Here is a 19,662-nt window from a genome sequence, read left to right on the forward strand (position 1 = left end):
TCTTTACAGGCTACTATACAGCTATTAGCTAAAAATTACTGAGCATGGTGTTCTATACACCTAGAAATAAAGCCAATGCATCCTCAGGGAGCCTACACTGCAAATTAGGCAAGTTCAGACCATTTCATACAATGACCGAGACAGTAAGTCACTTTTACAATGGAGGTATTAAGTGCATTTCCACAGCAATTATCATGGTGACAAATTATCTTTTCTATCAAAGCTAAATGAGAACAAAAATAGTGAAAGTAAGAAAAAAAATGGTATAATAACATATGGAGAGGCTGAAAAAGAGCAGAATAAAGCAGAGCAGAAAAGTGGAACTCGATTACATAAAGTAAAACCTGCATCAAAAAAACTCCCACAAAAGCTGATTATAAACTGTACTTTTAAATTCTCTGAAACTTGATAAAAAACAAATCTCGAAGACATGATAAGATACATTAGAAGGTTAGTATATGACCTTTGGAGATCATATCCTCCAAACTCCCATTCAAAGCAGGGTCATCTTCAAGTTAGGTCTGATTAATCAGAACCATGCCAAGCTGAGCTCTGAGTATCTCTGGGGATGGAGATCCCACAGCCTATCCAGTGCATCACCACTCTCATTCTGAAAATACATTTCTTAGGTCTAGATGAAATTTCTCTTGTTTCAACTTGTGTGTATTGCTTCTTGTCTTCCTGCTGGGCCATTCTATGAAGACTATGACTGTCTTCCATATCATGTCTCCATTGGGTGGCAGAAGACAGCAACTGGATCAGCCCTTCAGCCAAGTTGAATAAATCAGCTCCCTCAGCACCTTGTCCTACATCACATGTTCCAGTCCCCTATGCATCCTAGAAATCTTCCACTGGACTCACTACAGTTTGTCAATTAAAAGAAAATCATAAAATACAGTATTACTTTCCACCACTTATTAACATATATCTGTCTACAGGGCACACTCATAATTTCCCAGTATCTGAGCATTCACAGAATCATAAAATGGTCTGGGCTGGAAGACACCTTTAAAGATCATCTCATTCCAATCCCATGCCATGGGCAGTAACATCTTTCACTAGGCCAGGTTGCTTGAAACTCCATTGAACCTGGTCTTGAACGGTTCCACGGATGGGGCATCTACAACTTCTCCAGGCAAGCTGTTCCAGTGTCTCACCACCCTTACAGTAAAATTTTTTTTCTTTATGACCAATCTAAATATATTCTCAGTTTGAAACCATTCATTCAAATAATGACAAACAAATCTCTACAAGTCTGGAATGAAAGAAGGTAAATTATTATGCACTTACCCATGAGTAAGAAAATGTCTCAAAGAAGTTGAGAAATTTCGTTCAGTATTAGACAGTAAACACAATCCAAGACTTCAGAATCCTTTTTCTCATTAAATGAAGTTCGTATTTTTAGTTTGAATTTCGAGTGTTCAAATGGTGGTGAGAATGTAACTGATGTCCAAAATCCTCACATAGTATACTTCACAATAAACTATTATTTTCTCATGACATTCAATAAAAACATTTGATTAGCTCCTTTGTAAAAAAGCAAATTACTTACTGCCTTCCCATGTACAGTGTAAGAGATTCAATGCCCCCTCTACTCTTTTCCAGTGTTGAAGATGAAAGAAAGCATATGCTATTGCTTCACTGTCCCCTCTCTTCAGAATATGTTCAGGGGGCAGAATTAAGCTTTTCATTTCTAGTAGATACTGCAATAAAAAAGCAGAGCACAATTATTTCAGAGGTAATATGAAACACAGAAAGCTGCATGCCCACTGAAAGGTCCATTTCCATAAAGTACTTTCTCTCCTAAGTGTTTCATCAAATGTTTCATCACCAACTGCACTTGGAGACAACTACTGAATTATTCCCAAAGACTAAGATATGCTGTCAGATGGATAATGTTCTGCTCTTCAGCAGTAGTATGGGAACTACAGAGAAATTCAAAATAAGATGCCTCTCTTATCGAAGGAGATGAAAAAAAGGACTCAAAGCAGAAAATGGAATTTAATTACAAGAGCTTTTTAATTAAAAGTGTTTATAATAAAATTAAGACCCTAAGCAGTTTGATGTACACTGTCTTTCTCTAAGGAAACATGCAGCACTCACAGTTTGCACACAGGTTGCTTTACTGCATTGCCATTAATTACTAGATTTATAAATACGCAAGGTTGGCAGCCACCTAGGAACCTACTTAATAAATTACAAAGTGAAAATGTTACAAAATGTAACAAATTCCTGATTTCAGGGAAGGAGGAAGACTAGGATGTTTAAACTTCCTACTTGAAATAGTTACTAAAATGAAAAGTACCACTGACTAAACCCACAAGCAATTTTCACAGAAAATTTCCCCATAACTGGATCCACACTAGCAGAAGCAGATGAAAGATATGAAGGGTTCATGCCACAGGAGAAAACAGAGGTCCCAGACCTTATTCAAGCAGGTGGTTTTTCCTCCCTCCTCAACCGACGAACTAAACTGAGTTAACTAGACGAATAACTAACACCAGTCCATCTCATCACTGGTGCTACTACATTCCAGTTAGTGGAGGGGAAAGATATACCCCTTGTTGGTATGCTTCGCAGGGAAAGGAATGGCAGACAGAAAACAGGCTGCCAAATCAACTCCCGTCTGTCAGTCCTCCTGAGCATTGTTACACTTCCCAGCTGCACGCTGACCACTCTTCAATAGCACAGGGAAACTGTCACCTTCTTCCAGGATGCATAAGATCAAATGTTCTCCCCACCAGATTGTTTAGGTTAACACAAAAGGTAGCAGGTGAGTCAGGCAGTAGACTGTCAGGCCCTAGCATAAGGATGGGAAAGAAAAGTTATGGCTCATCCCTGGCAAAGAAGGAGTGGGTATGCAGCCCCTCCATTTCACCTTGTGCCTACAGACTGGTCTGGAAGGAGGAGGACTGCAGGACCTAGGGACAGACAACCTCCTAGTGCAGGCACCCACAAGAAGGCAACCTGGCACCGGTGGTGAAAGGGTGGCACGGGTGGTGCCAACCTTCCACAGCTCCTGTTAAACACTGGTTTTCGTGAATGGGATGTACTGGTGCAGAAAAGAGGCAAAAGAAAGAAACAAGGATTGAAAATCAGCCTTGTGGAAAGGAAGAGGAAAGGGCAGAGGGGAATGTGCACCAATAGCAAGAGGTCGTGGAAAGCGTCCAAGAGTTTGTTGCCCCTTTGCCTGAAGGAGGTAGCAAGCAGATGAAAGATTTTAAGAGACCATGATCAAAGCAAAGAACTGCCAACCCTGGAAAATAGATAAATACTTGGAAGAGGAGAGAAATCACACATTTCTGGTGTGGGTGACAGTATTAAAAGAGGAGAAACTGAATTAGCAGTGGGAATAGTTTAATGTGATACTTGGATTTTCCCTAAAGCCTTTCAGAAAAATCTGAGAGCTGCAGAGCAGGTGGATTAATGGAGGAAGCTGCAATCTAGTAGGCAGGCCAGGGGATTAAGGATGATAGAGAGAACAAAATAAGAGCTGACAAGAGGGAAGGAGCTGCCAGGCTTACACTGATAGAGCAAACATTCATGTCCTAATGAATGCCTCACCCTTTTAAAAACACAGATTATACCTGTTGAGCAAAATGGAATACAGCTGCAAGAGCTGCAGGTTTCTACCTGTTTTAATGATTTAGAACATAGCTCTTATTTCCATATTTTTTTCAAAATTAAATGAGAAAGTAATTTCTCAATATTTAAATATTTCAAAGGAAAAACCACTAGCAAACCTAATGACATGCCACTATTTTAGGAAAAGAAAAACAAGGAATAAATGTCTATTTTTCGGAGTGTTAAGATGAAAACATTAATTTGATTCTTGCATATTGCTTGTTATCAGTGGTTAAAAAAAAAACAACTGGAAATACCAGATGGAAGCATGTATCTTGACACTTGCAAATCAATCTTTCTTCGCTCAGTTGCGTTGACTTTTCAGTCTGCATTTTTCTCAGGTTCAGAAAGAAAAACCTAATTTTAAAAGTTCCTCAGATCAAAACCATTCATCCCTCATTACTCTATCACAGCTACTTCCACGAACAAAAAGTCCATTACCTGGTTTGGTGATATTTAAGAAGACCCCCACACAAAGTTGATGGGTGGCTCAAGACTCTTTTGAACTCATAATTACTTTTATTTTATGCATAAATGTCAGCTCCACCTTTTGGGCATACAAACTGTCAATTAATTTATTCTGGAGGTATTTCCAGCAGGAATGCTAATCGTACGCAGCCCCATAGAGACCTCATCTGGAACACTCCATACAGGCACTTTCCAAAACATAAAGATCAAATTTCTGAAGCACAGAATAGATCTAATCAAAGAAATGACTTTGGGAGAGGGCACTTGAGGACCTCCATCTACTTAACTTCTCTGAACAGAAGTAACAGATACCAAAAAGCTACCTAGCTGTAAGTCGGGCTTGATTATTATGGAAGGAGAGATATGACTGTCCATGAAATTAGGATAGTCTTGGCGTCCTAGAATACCATATCCATTGCTGCACTGCTGCATTTTCAAAGAGAATTCAAGAGCTCTGAGGGCATTGGGGTTCCTGGAGGTTTTGTTGACAGGGCTAAGGGTCTACCTGGAGATAGCATAGCCAAGGGTAGCCCCCTTTTACAGTAACTGCAGGCTACTGGCCCCAGACTTTTTACAGGTAGGACTAAGTCCCAGCAATCTGCTAGGTTTCCAGCAGATTGTCCATGAAATCAACATGGTCCCCCAAAACATTCTGTATTGGACAAGCGGACAAATTCTAGCGAAATAAAATTAAATTAAAAAAAAAATCTTTCTTCAAAACTATCCTATAAGCTGCAGTCCTCATGCTGCCAATATAATGATGAACCACAATCCTGATGAATTTCTGCATGCAACAAGCAGCTCCAGCTCTTGGAAAAAATCAGCCAAAGACATCTGATCATAGTTTTGAAGAGGCTGTTATTGCATTTAATCAAACCTACTACACTGGACAGGTGCAGTCTTCAGCCACCAAAGATTTCAGAGTGGAAATCTGACTATTTATATCTCAAAATTTCCAAAGGCCTCATTCCAGAGCATAACCTTCATTGTTACAGGACTAATAGGGACACAAAATTCAATCATACCACTAAAATTCATAAAAGAAACCTACACCTCTTGACACACTCCCTATTAACTGTAACTCCTGATACACTGGCATCCACTCAGATTCAACCACAGCCTCCACAATTTAGGTAACAGAACTTCACTACATTATCAATACTTTGAATACCTGGCAGAGCTCTGAACCTAAGCACGGTTCCACTTCAGATGGAGAGTCAAGCAAGAGCCTAAATAAGAAACCTACCAAAGAGCTAGGCATTCATGGAGAAAATGGAGATGATAAGTCCAACACATCTACAGCTGCATTTGTTTTTCATTAACAAATTAAGAAGTTTAACTAGAAGAAGAAATAGCATGTCACCACCATCTGGGGTTATCATGTTCCTCTTAAAACAGGAAACAGCTCAGAAAAGACAGAAAATTTCAGTCAGAATGATCTCTTCACTCTTGTGACCAGTGACGGGACTCGTATTGTGCACTGGAACAGGCTCCCCAGGAAGTGGTCAGAGTACCAAGCCTGAAAGAGTTCAAGAAGTGTTTGGACAATGCTCTCGGGCACATGGTGTGACTTTTGGGGTGTCCTGCGCAGAGCCAGGAGCTGGACTCAATGATCCTGGTGGGTCCCTTCCAACTCAGCGTGTTCTATGATTCTGTGACCTAGTCTCAATCAAGTTAGGAGTGAATAATGAAGTTGTGCAATGATTCCTGCCATCAAGAGATGGCTCAATCAGCCCTTTGTCGCTGCATTGTTCTGGCTTGTATTTTTTTGGGTTGTCTTTTTTTTTTGTTTTTCTAGTCTCTCTCTCCTCTCTAAACTTTTTCTGTCAAGGAACTATATTTAGGAGTTACAACAACTGTAACAGTAGTTTTCACTTGCTTCCACAGAGGGTTTCTGGGCCAGTTACATAACATTGTGATAGATACAGCTGAGCTATAGCCATTCTGTACACATATGGAAATATCTTTTAATGAGCATTTGGAGGATGACAGTGGACCTTGTATACATGTAGTGCAACACGGTGGAGTTTATATTCCTCTTACATAAATTGAATATACATTATTTATTTCATAATATTGACAGTTCTCTGGCTACTAATTCTCCTCTGCTGCGAGTGCTTTAGCATTCCACATTACTTCAGTGACCTTTTATAAAATAAATCAACCTATCCCAGGCAGATTTCGTTCTATTCCTCAATTGTACAATTTGACTCTGAAATTACAGCTCAGGTCGCAAACAGGCAACAGTCACTCCTGCACCTGTGACAGCATCCCTCCAGGCCAGAACACGAGAATTCAACATTGTCTGAACAGGAACTCTGCTCCTCCCAGCGGGATGAACAACATGAGCTTAAGACAATTCCAATACTGGTTTCTCTACATGCCTAGAGAAGCCACTTGTAAGTCACCTACAATTCTCTTTGAACTCAGGTAATTAGAAGTTTGGCCTTTTTGCTGGAGGTACATAAACACATCACTGTCTCACCTGAACAGTTAAAACTCTCTTAAACATGTCTCAAATAGTTTCTCTGTAATATCATGGGTGTGCGGAACAGATTTACTTCCCATCTGGTCTATAGGTTTGTTTGCATTATTTGTTTCTATTAGCAACTACAAGTTACTAGAAACCACACAAGTATAAAGACAGACACAGTTCTTATTAAAAAAGTAAAAATAAATAAGAAAATGAGAAGGGATGCAATGGAGAACAGATAATCTTTAAGTGCTTAAGTCAATGGTTTGTTACATCTTTTTAAGAAACGTTTACACATGAAATTGGCATTTTTTTGAAGTAATATCAGTATTTAATGTGTCTGATTCAAATGCAGCATACTTCAGCAGGGACTCTCTCCAAACTAATGCAGCTCCTGGCTTACATACCAACCCCATACAACTGTGCAGGACACACTTTTGACTCACTTTTAACAATTAGATATATGGACCATCATCTGTTTTCTCTTCATAGCTCTAGTCTCATAGATCACAAAAGCATGAGGGTATTTTTCAAGAGTTTGAATGCAGGGAAGGAGCCCTGCAAATCAGTTCAGAAGGGGTGTTCCACAATTGAGGAATGTCCCAGAAACACCTGTGATAGCTTATCAGCATTAGCTTGGAGAGTTGCATTACATTCAAGCAGGGAAGCTCCAAACACATATAAATAACAATGACAAAGTTATGTGTGTGTACATATACTTTTTTCTCAACCACTCCACAAATTATGCACTCTCCATTACATAGGATGTACTACTCTCTTTTTCCATACAAAACCCTCTGGAATTACAGCTTCAGTGGCAATACAGCCTTCTTTGTTTAACCCCTAAATTTTTGAGCAGTACGTTGTCAGACAGTGTCAGCACGTTTCCTTGGGAACAAAACTACACAGTGTATGGTGCTACACTATAACAAAGGGATACTAATCCATAGAATCTCATTTAAGACAAAGATGGTTAAAAAAAATTCAGACAAGTCTTCACAAACAAGTGATAAAATTTGTTGTGATTCTTCTCGTAGTGGAATTCACAGCTCTTTGCTTTGTTCTTTTCTGATGTATTGCTGACTTTGATGTGCTATGGGTTATGTTTTTTTCTACTACAAAGAACCCTGAAGACACTCAGACTGGTGAAGTGCTTTCTTTTTACACAGGCAATCTCTGCCAAAGTATAAAGCTGCAATTTGCTGTAGCTGACTCAGTAACATAAACAAAATGAACTGTAGAAAGATGAAATACATTGTATCAGATTTGTTTTCCCGTTACAGTTTAAAAAATTAAGCCACTTTCAAGCAAAGAAGCCTTTTTACAGGCAAAATGTCTTCAAAATAAGAAGTCTTGATCCGTTTGACAATGGTTCCATTTTTGCTGCAGTCACAAAGGAGATCGTAGTTGACAAAATTGAGCTGGCCTTACCCTGCACAGCTCAGCTTCCAGAAACAGCACAGTCAGATCAGCTGCCCAGCTTCCTGGAGAGATCTGGCAGGCTGCACAGATCACTCAAACTAAATTCTGGTCCCTTCATTTGCCATATCTTAACTCCAGTGTATTCCAAAATGATGAGAATTTATCACCTATGGCTGGGAATTAAATTGTCATAGAAATGTACTCAAAAATGAAAGAGACCTGTGTCAGAAAAGGGTTTTTGCTGTAAGAGTGGCTGCCTGAAGAAAGACTGTCAGCCATATTAGGCCTCTGTGAAAGTAATTTTCATGCAGACAGAAAATAAACCAAAAAGTGATGCGTTGCCATCTAGAATCAATGGAAGGGGGTGCCAACATATTCATGACATGCATACTGACAAGACTCCCAGATCCATGCATACACAGTGGTTTCTGTGTGGAAAGTAGGTGTTTTTGCAGGGTTTCTAACATCTTCATAAAGATGGAAATCTGGGATTTTTAAACCGCTTCTTCTTAAGGTGTTCCTACATATTTAGATTACATTTTAAAAAAGGGTAAAAAGTATATCTGACCTCTGCAATATCCCTATGGAACTGCAATCTGGCCATCATCTTCCAGGGGAATGAGCATCATTGTAAGAAGCCCATGGCTGTTTTACACGAACTTGCAATAGGTTACAATAGGAGACCCAGTCTCCCTTTCTTGGTAAATCCAACTTAGCAGCATCTCTCAGCATGTTCTGAGTATGTTTCTTGCATTCTCTTTGTCTCAGAATCTTATTAGCAAAAACGTGCTATTTCCAATTAAATGCCTTGAAAATGTATATCCAGTAATAACCTTTTTATGCGGTAATTCAATATTTTAACCATTTGCACTGAAAACAGTAAAATCTTTTGAGACAAAACAGAAACATACTAAACTGTATTTTTTTCTCTTCAGGTGTAGAACCTGCTTTCAAGGCTTCTGCTGGGAATCTTAAATAATTTGTCACCTTTTAATTTATTTCTTCCTCAGTCTGAACAAAAGACTCATTAGTGTTTAAATCCTAAAGAAGCTCTGAAGACACATTAGTTTTGTGGACCTGTTAGATTTCTTGTGATGCTTGCTAAAACTTATCTCTATTTCATTAAGAACAAAGATATGACATCAATCATAACTGGGTGAAAATTGAGCTGTGATATCTACACTGTGCATAAAACTACAACCAAATCCATCCTTTCACACTTTACTATTCTTTGGCTAATAGCAGAAGGAGTAAATGTGAAAGCAGCAGTGCTGCATATTAATCTATATCCACAAGTGATGAATGAAAGTTCTGATCTACAAGAAAAGCAGGATCTTGTAGGTCTGGAAGTACAGAGGTTATGCAGCAAATGGCACAACTTACAGTAGGGTGAATTTTGCGAAGGAAGTCAAACCAAAGAACATCACACTCTTAAGCACAAACAGAAATAGAAAAAGCAAAAAGGCAGTAAATGAGACTTAGCCTCAGTTTAATGACAGTGCAGAGTCTGGTGACAATAGCAGGATGGATATTAGGAGCATGTACAGAAGTGGAGGCCACTATCTTTGTCCCTGAACCAGTCTCAGACACAGCCAGACTAGCAAAACTGACCTAAAGCAAAAAGATCCCCACTCAGAATCAAGTGACGAGAGAAGTAAATGCACAGCCATTCATTTAAAGAGAAACACTGTGTGTCAATATGGAAACGTTAGTATGCAAATTGTTAAAGCAGATTTTGATGGAGATAATCATCAAAGGCACAGAGATAAGTAAGGAACAGGCTTCCAAGGATTGCTTATGACAGGTGAAACTAGTATCTTTGCTTGCCAAGATCTCTAACTGGGCTTCAGTAAAACACTCAGAAAGGTTCACCCAGAACAGGACTAGACTACAGAGTTAAACAGGCAACGAGGCAGAAGAGAAATACCAATAGTTGTATTGGTGCAAGAATAATTGGGATGGAAGAAAGTGAAGAAAGTTCCAGAGAAGCAGCCCTGGAACCAAACTTCATTTAATATTTTAATTTTATAGTATGGCACAAAAATAGAAGATAGTTAATAATACAAAGGGACTCATCCACCTAAACTTTGTTGTCTAAAAGCCAAGTTTTTACTGGAAAAGAGTTGATCCTTTCATAGTCAGTGTAGAAACAGACACCTTGGAGGTAAAGTCTGCCTAGAGATGTCTAAGATAGTTTGTTCTTTCCACCGCCCGTAGAGGAAGTCTAGATAATTTTATTAAGCAAACAGCCTAACTTGGAGATAGCTACACTATACTATTTAGTGGTTAGCATAATAGATAAAGCTCACAGAAAAAACATTTAATTCCTGCAATGTATGAGAATTAACTTTCTGCAATCCATGTGTACATATGGGAGAGGTTTTGGGTTTCTCTTGACCAGACTTGGTGTTCACCTGTACCTAATGAATAGGCTCCCTACATTAACATATACCAGTCTTCTGTTGCTTACTTTCAAAGGGCAAAAAAGTTCAACGGCCAAAAAGCATCTGCCTCTAGTTTGCCTTTTCAGTGAACTTATATACTGCAATACTGAGTATCAGGTGATGAAATAATAAAATACATTAGCCTTTAGCAGCCTCTGGGCAAGATTCTTACTGCTGAGATACATATCTAGAGAGGGGATTATGGAATTAGAACATAAATCCATTTTTAGTCTTTGTAGTTCTATGCAATTCTTCATCTCTGAGCTTTGCATTCTCAGAACTTAATGACAGGGTACTGCATAAGGAATTACTAATGCAACTCATATAAAGCACACCGTTAACTCCAAAGATAGTACAGCATGCCAAAACATATTCTTACATATAATCATCAAAACAAATAAAATATGCTATTTTGAACTAGAAGATCTTTGATGGTTATTTTGCAAATAATAATCTGTCTTTATGTATGGTTCTGTGCTGCATCATAACATTTGGTGGTGTCTACTACCGCAATCCACTTTAGCTAAATTTCAAGTTGCACAGTCCTGAATGTGAAACAAAAAACCTATGTATACTATCAGCTTCTTTCCCTCCCCATTGTTTGCTCAACAATCTAACACAAAAATCAGGAGTTATGTCCTCAGCAGTGTTAGAGCTATGACAATGTTTTCTCAGTACTCACTTTTGGCACATGTGGATTAAATTCTACTGCTCTGTGAATAGCTTCTACTGCATTCATCTCTGCAGTACTCAGCCCTCGCCTTGAGGCAGCCTCTGGAGAAAATCTACAAAAGCAAAGAAACAAACACATTAGGTCAGAAATGTTAGCAAGAAAAAGCCAGAAGAGGAATCTAGAACATGGGCCCATGTAACCAAACTGAGTCATTTTCCTATGCTCTCCAAATTTCCATAGCAAGTGGAAACTCTGAGTGATCTATTACGTCAAGGCCAGTGAGATCCCAGCAGAAGTGGAAAGCATGTTTGTATCTAATCATGGAAGAAAATCCATCCAAAAGTCCCTTCTCTGTCACTAATCTAAATTTGCTCTAGGTATCTCGCTAAGGGGCATATTCAAGGCTGAAGTTGCAGAAAAAAGAAAAGAAAAAAAGGAAAAAAACCCACAAAGCCAAATTATTGTTGGAGGGTTTCTATTAAAAACAGGTTTGGGGAAGTTTTAGGGACGTTCCCAACCCAAGGCCCCTGGGTCAGTTTGGGATGGATGCAGCAGCAGTAGCAGGTGGTCTACTGGCCGCAGCACCATTGAGGGTAGCATGCCCAAACTGTGGGCAAATCATCTGCCCCAGTGAATAAAAAACCAGACCATGCAATCTCTTTCTCACCTCACACCCCACGGCTAACTCCAGAGCTGTACTTGGCAGGCAGACACCACAGGGAAAGCTGTGACAACCTTAGCCCTGCCCTCCCAAGCTGGAGTCGCTGTGTAGGGAGGAAAGATGTTGCAGTAGGTACTGGCGATCTACAGGATAAAAAGAATGAAAGAAAATTACTTAGATCTTGATGTGTACATACACTTTAAAAGCAAAAACTGTCAGGATGTCAGGCAAGAAAATGGCTTTCCACTCTACTTGCTTTCCAACTTTAGGGGGGCATTCGACCCTCAGGTGCACAGACACAACTCTGCCTGGGATTTGTGTAAAGGCACTTGAGAGCAGAATCATTTTTGAGATCCATCTCACAAGGAGCTGAGCACCCTTTCAGAACGGGCCAGTGCTCTCAAGTCCACAGGCATCACATAGATGTGCTCAGCACCTTGGAAAGGTGAGACCCAAGAGAAAAACATCACAGGAATGAACAGATATTTGTGTCTCTAAAAATATGAACGTCATCTACCTCTCAGAACCCCTGACATAATAATGCTAAATCCACCTGCCGCTAAATAAGTAGGTGCGCAGTCTTCTGACACGTCTTGTAAAATGACATTGCTACCAGTGCATCCGCATTTATTTATTACCTTTTTATGGTCAGGTTTATACAAATTTGAAGAGGTTCAGCCACACAACCCTCTTTAGTTGCATCTTCATTATACTATCTAGGAAGCCAAAGCTCACCCAGATAGTATATGTAAAACTGAAAAAAGAACTGAATTTATGCTAGTTCTCTTCTTTCCTTAATATCTGAAGTACAATGTTTGATCACTGCAAATTTTTCTCATATATAAAGTAATTTTGTGAATTTACTACAGGACAGAATTTTCCTGCCACTGAGCAGATTGTTAGGGTGTGGGCTCAGTTAAGAGAAATCTTGAGTTAAATCAGGATTTTTGCTTGACAGTGGTTCTTAAGCACTTACTTGTCAGAGACAGCTCTGGCTTTGAGCAATGCAGCTGTGTAACATATTGTTGCTGATTTTGGTAAGCTTATATCTGTTGAAAAGAAGAAAAAAATAAACATCTGAAAACTTAAAAGTCTGCAGAAAGACAAGTGTTTGATTGATACTTCAGAGTAAGCATGACATATGCAAAATTACTATGGGAACTCAGAATACTTTCTGATATTGGACTTATGCTGCCATATCACATGGATTTTTTTAATTTTCACCTTATATACAGGCTTTAAAATGTGTGTTAATGACCACTGGAACTGTTACTTAAACGGCAACTGGGCTCATTAGAGAAATAATTCAAAGACTGACATGATAGAGACATAATGAAAGAATTCATTATTCCATACATAAATGTATAGGTAACCTGGAATACATTAATTTTTCCGTTGTTCACAAAACATCTAAGTAATAGCTGAGGGCTATCTTATTCAGTCTTCATGTTTTCACGCAGAAGTAGTTGTCTAATATGAGTGTGTGGCAGCTATACAAGTTAGGACAGCTATTCAAGTAATAATGGCTTTGACTTGCAAGCAACCAACCAGTAGATTTATTGCTGTGATTAACAGTGAAATAAGGTGTTTGCCTCTCAGGGAATGTTGGAGCAAAACATTCACCAGACAGTCTCTGGCCATTTTATCCTGTTCCAGAGACACTCAGCAGCCATAAACCTGACTTAATCCATTAATTAATTTATACCTGTTCTCTAATAGCAAATTGGCATAAAGCATTCAAAAGATAGAGAGAAATGCTCCTTAACAGACTTGAATGATATATTTGTTCCCAGTGTTACAGAGAAGAATTGACTTTCACATTAGTAATCTCATGGTGTGACTCTTGGGGATGGTCCTGTGCAGGGATAAGGGGTGGACTTGATGATCCTTGTGGGTCCCTTCCAACTCAGCATAATCTGTGATTCTGTAATCTACCCAGCAGACACATATTATATAGCAACTGAAATATTCCAGCATTAAAAAGTTAAAGACTACAGCTTGATGAAAAAAAACCCAACAAACCAAACCCACTAAAGGCTGGATTCTGCAAACACTTCTGCACACTGTGAGAGCTTCCTACAGTAAATAGCAAATGCAGTATAGTAAACATAAGGCACTTCAGTAAATCCACTGTAAAAGTGAGGAGCAACTAATCTGACTATTGTTCTAAAAAACTATCTATCCCTTGGTTTTTATTAAACTTGCTTAGAAAGACAAAATTACCATGGGTAACTTGCTAACTTTCGGATTAAGAGAAACTTGTGATTTACTGAACTTATAACTTGCAAGACAGGGCTACAAAAGGGAGATAAAGAGGATAAGCGAGTTATATCTCAGCAGCCACCATCCCTCACTTATTAATAAAGAAGCAAATAGGCACAATGTTCTGTTAGACAGAAAACACTGTCAAAATGACTGAGGCACTTTGAAAATGCTACCTGTTAAATCCTCTCTATTATCTTCTAATGCACTTGCCCTTCAAGTATGAGATGTACAGATCTTGTTGGAAGCTCCTCTATAATATTTCCAACTATATTTTCACTGGAGTATGTAATTGTAGTGACTAAAGTAATTGCAATCACAGCATGCAAAGCAGGCTGGATGACAGATATGTTAATTACTCCACTAATAGAAGACAGCTACAGACACAGACACATCTTCGATGACAGGCAGAGAAAATATTTATAAGCACATTCAATAACCCTGCTTATACCAGGTTTTCCTTAACTTAGAAGTTATTTCTAATAAGCAGAAATGCCCTTTTTCAGAATACACTGGTCTCTGTCTTTCAGTATAAACCTTATTCGTGAAATTATAAATGGAGTGAAAGGTAGAGGAACAGAAAAGAAAAAAACCACATGGGAAAACCAACGATGTGCTTATAAAAACATTTATAAGGATTTCAATTGGTCAACAGAATACCTTATTTTCCCCTTACCTGTGTTTCTCTGGGCCATCAAACCACCATTACCTCATGGGAAATATTTTCCCCTGCATCAGTTCAAACCTAATAATGCTGGTTTGGGATCTGACCTTTAAAAGTTTGCAAGAATGACGCAGAAGGGATCTTCCGCCTAGAAAGGTCTGACTAGAAGATCCCGGAAATTTATTTTCCCAAGGCAAAAGGTGAACTCTAGAGATAAAATAAAGACCAAACAGAGGATGCTTGCTCAGATTTCTAATAACAGTGAGAGCACCATTTCACTTTTCTATATGTTTGAACTAGAAGGAATCCAGAGGTCTGGAGCACATAACTGATGCAGCACAGGAAAAGCAGTTGTTATGCTGATAAAAGCTGCCCACTCAATTTCATCAAAGTAAGCAGTAAAAGCCAGCAAAACCCAAAATGACAGGAAGAAAATGTGAATTCAGCCATGAGGTTAAACAAGGAGACCACTCAACTTCTAATTACATGTATACAACCTAGTTTCTGCATCTAATCATTGATACTTGAATGGAGAATGTTCAGTGGAAGTTGCATGGACCAAGTTGTGAGGATTATTACAATTCTTGGCTAAGAGATCATGCAGTAAGAATGGAGCTTGATATAGGGTTAAATACATTAAAACAAAACACAGTATTACAAAATAATATCTTCTAGTAGGCAGTATGTGTTCCTGAGCAGGAAACATCTGTGCATAGAGATTGCAGGATGATTCACAATGAACTGCTGGCATCTGCAAGGAAGGGAAATGTGGTGAGATGAGGTAAGGCTCAGGTACACCACGTGAATCATTTCTGCGGAAGAAATGAGATTTCTCAAATAATGTTGTGTTCAAATCTGATCCCCCTTGGTCAAGAACAACAAAAGTAAGCAGAAGGTCTGGATAGTTTTTTATCAAACCAAATGAAATAAAGACTGAGAAAAGATACAACTGTTCCCTATGCATACCCACATGGAACATCAGGAAAGGAGAAGGATTGCCTAGATAATGGATAACGTTGGCACAAGAATTAAATCTAGGCCAGAGATTAAAAGGTTTCTGTGAAGTGAATTTTTGAGGCAGATTTCCAGGTAGAACAATGGGGAAAACAAAACAGCTAATTCTAGGATGGAGCTTGCTCAGCTCGTGGAAGGGGCAGTAACATGCAGAGAATGCAACAACAGGGGGCCTGGCTCACCCAGGAGGACTCTTCCAATCCTATGCTCTTAATAATCAAGCAGTACTTGTTTGAGGATAATACCTACTGTTCCCTAAGAGTGGAAGAAATATATACAAATGTCTGTGTTTATCACAGAATCACAAAACAGTTAGGGTTGGAAGTGACCTCTGGACATCACCTAGTCCAACTGAGACAGTCCTCAGCAGGTCCATGCCCGCTTCCCTTCAGAAGTCTTTTGCTTTTTATTTGCTCCATATTAGACCATAAGTACTTGGTTCTGTTATATGCTGGTCTGATGACTACAATACTTAAAAATCCTCATATAATTTAGACTTCGTCTCCAAAACTGCACCCTCATATTTTAGAGAAAGGCATAAAACAATTATGTCTGGTAACAACTTGAATTTAGCAAGGGAATCATGTCCAAACTAGTCCTAGGAGATATGTACTCTGTCAGGAACCAATGTGAAGTTTTAATAAATGACTGTGTCCAGCTCTGTGAGCCATCTGGCAAAATATCTTCACATACGCTGTTTCCCACCCTCCTGTGATTACTGGTGGAGCTCCCACAATGTGCTGAAAGATGTGACTGCTATTCTGCTGTCAAATCCATCACGGCATTTTTGCCTAATAAGAACTCATGTGTCATTCTAAAAAAGACTCTCCTTCTTCCTTATTGCTTGTATGTTTAAATAGAATACAAAAGTCTAGACTTAATTTATAAGCATTTTCTTTCCATTAGCTGCAGTCAGGTATGGGGGGTCGAGACAATGAATTCTTACTATTCATTTGCTTCTTAAGCAGTTGCTTGTGAGACTGAATTAATGGAAAGATGCTATGGATATCCCAAATATGCCATATATCATCTAAATTCTTCACACAGCACTATAGAGAGACAATATTAAGCTGCTGGCATTCACATATTTTCAAATATGTTACTGAAAGTGTATCAACAAACTGGAAGAAGTTATGTGAAGAGGTAAAACAAAGAATGGTGGAATACAGGACATATATTGTGCTATGGCTTGGGGCAAATCCCAGCTCTGATTTTTGTCCCTCAGCCTCTCTGCAGACTCTCATGTTTAAGTGTTAGGCCAATGCTTGCTCTGTCAGCACAGAACCCCCCAAGTTCTTGGCACCTGCAGGTTAGATTGTCAACTCTTACACAAGGGGTAGGAAGAACTGCTTATGGGAAAGACTGAAAGTGCTCTAGGCAAATAAATATGTGCAGGATGGACTGGTGATGATAGAAGAGAGATCCAGTCATCTATGAAGACAAAATATTAAGAAAGAAAGTGAATTAAACTCATACAAATGGCTAAAAACAAGGATGGAAATCAATAAAGTATGAACTGAACATCAGAGGAAAAACACTGTCAAAAAGATGTACTATTCTGCAGTATTATCTCCCATTAGAACATTCAATTCATTTTTTCTACAAAACATGCTGGAGGGAGCACAACTATGAACACAGTGCTTACAAAATAAAACAGTTCTGATGCTCTGTACTTTTAACATTCTTCCTCAGTGGTGGGAAACACCCAATCAAACACAAACCCATGGCCACTATGTATGCTAAGGGCTTGACTTTGGTCCCTGATGGTATGGAAAAAACACTTCAGCACAAACAAAAAGTCTTTATTTTGCCATGACCACAACTAAAACTTACACTGTTCAGCTATGGAAAGATTTACAACTGCTGCTTTTAAACCTTTCATATGCAACTCTTGCTGAGATGCATATCAGTGACCAAGAAGGTGCCAGCTCCTTTAACTTGACCAATTCAATCCTAAATGCCTATAGAGGGAAGGAAAAATTTCTGATACAGAAGATTAAAAAGAGCAAGATTAGTAAAATTACTTTAGACTTTTTGTGGTTTTGCACATACAGGACAAATGAAAACCCCCACATAATCATATGGCAAAAAGAGGAGACCAGATGGTATGAACAGACATAGAACTGATGCAGAGACCTAGCTGAAGTGACAAGTGATTTTGACATGAGAAAGAAACTAATTCTTAGAAGCAGAAGCTGAAAAAGATGTGATACGAACAAACTATTCTCTTGATTACTGTTACACAAACTGCAGGTGTCACATGATTTCCATCTCTTGAGGCAAGTGGACTAGACTTCAGTATGACCTTAACTAAAAAAAAAAACTTTCTCTTAAGATCTCTCCTTCAAAAAAACAAAAGGATTATAAATAGTGTGCATGAGTTAACGGTTGCTTCCATACTGCTACCTGCTACATCTTTTAAGCCAGAAGAAAACCCTTTATTGCACTTAGAACACCTACCCAGTTAGCTCCACTAGGTAGAACATCTTCCCAAAATGTCAAACATAATATGGCAAGTAATGAAATGGATGGAGACGTGATCTCAAATATATATATACACACACACATACACACATAAACCTCTGGAGACCATAGCTAATGCAACTGATGGCTGCAGGCAATTGGTTCATCAATCTCAAGTCTCTACAAAAGGAATATACATAATATAGATATTTCAATATATAGATATCTCTCCTCTCTCTCTTCAATATAAATAGAATTTACTCATTTCTTAAGTCTGTAAGGACAAGAAGAAATTGGACAGAAAGGTAGGAGAAAGAAGAGTAGCCCTGAATAGGCTACATTTTAGAAAACTAATATCTCTGTGTTATTTGTTTGGATTTCACTAATTTAAAAGTATTCCAAGAAAAAGAAGGGTCTGTTTTTAAAGTTTTTCTTCAAATGCCTGCATTTTGATTTAACACTAATTTAAAGTAGGGTTCTGCTAAGTAAGCTATTAACAAATAAAAAGGTGTCATACCACAGTCTCACTGAAAAACACTGTTCTATTAAAAAATGAAAGGAAGGACAGGTTTAGAGAGGAGTCATTGCATCACTAAGACTAAATACAGAAGCATGTATTTTTTCTAAACCTGACTTCCAATTGCCAGAAAAATCTGAGTTTTCACACAGCGCCCAGGTTACCAGATAATATTTATCAAAGCAACTGGCTGACCAGGGAAGTTAATAAATCAGTTGCTCTAAGCATCAGAACATGCAGCTCAAGTCCACTGGAAAACAATCTGTCTAAAAAGCAAGGATAGAGGAGCAGAGAGACTATCTACTACAATATCATTAGCTTATTCCATCAAGTCTCTTTAGCAGCCATAACTATTTCTGCTGTAAATAACATGGATATGAGTTATATCAGAGCCAAAATATTTTCAGAATTCAACAGTATTTAGGTCATACTCACTCTTATTGATAGACATTGAACTCTGAAACCATAATGATGTAGCTCAGCAACAGTGCATGCTGTTCCACTAATGAGGCCCTTTTTCCATGAAAATGAGTATGGACATCAGCTCTGTTGCCAGGTACATAATATAAACACAATTTAACACATGGCTTTTGGTAAAGCAGTGCATCTGCTTGCAGAGGCTGAGGTTTCACATAATGTGATCCAACTTTTTATCCCAGGGTGGGGGCAGACTACTCAAGGAAATAATTTGTTCATATGTTATCAAAATACAGTAAATCAGGTTTGGTCTTAGTCAAAAAAGGCAGTGGAGTGGGATTAACAGAAACTGCAGATAGGAAAGTATAAATGAGTTCAGTGTTTTATATTCCAATAAATCTTACAACACATGAAGCTGATGAGTTCTAAAATGAGCTGAAACTCCGTGAGACAGCCCTTCTGAGACTCATGAACTATAAGGGTTATACTGGTTAAGCCTGTGTTTGCCGAGTCCTTGTGCATACTTAGTGTATACACACACCATACTCAAAGCATGAGTT

The 19,662-nt window shown here is 38.6% G+C and overlaps 1 protein-coding gene across 1 annotated transcript in view; it reads right to left on the reverse strand.

Annotated features, from left to right (window-relative positions):
• The window catches only part of ST7 (suppression of tumorigenicity 7), a 144,616-nt gene that overhangs the window by 10,748 nt on the left and 114,206 nt on the right, over positions 1-19,662 (reverse strand). The window contains 3 exon segments of the mRNA XM_032688681.1: positions 1,553-1,703; positions 11,114-11,216; positions 12,742-12,814. Of these exon segments, the coding sequence (XP_032544572.1) occupies positions 1,553-1,703; positions 11,114-11,216; positions 12,742-12,814 (327 nt within the window).

The sequence above is a fragment of the Chiroxiphia lanceolata genome, chromosome 5, assembly GCF_009829145.1.
Source record: "Chiroxiphia lanceolata isolate bChiLan1 chromosome 5, bChiLan1.pri, whole genome shotgun sequence".
NCBI lineage: Eukaryota > Metazoa > Chordata > Aves > Passeriformes > Pipridae > Chiroxiphia > Chiroxiphia lanceolata.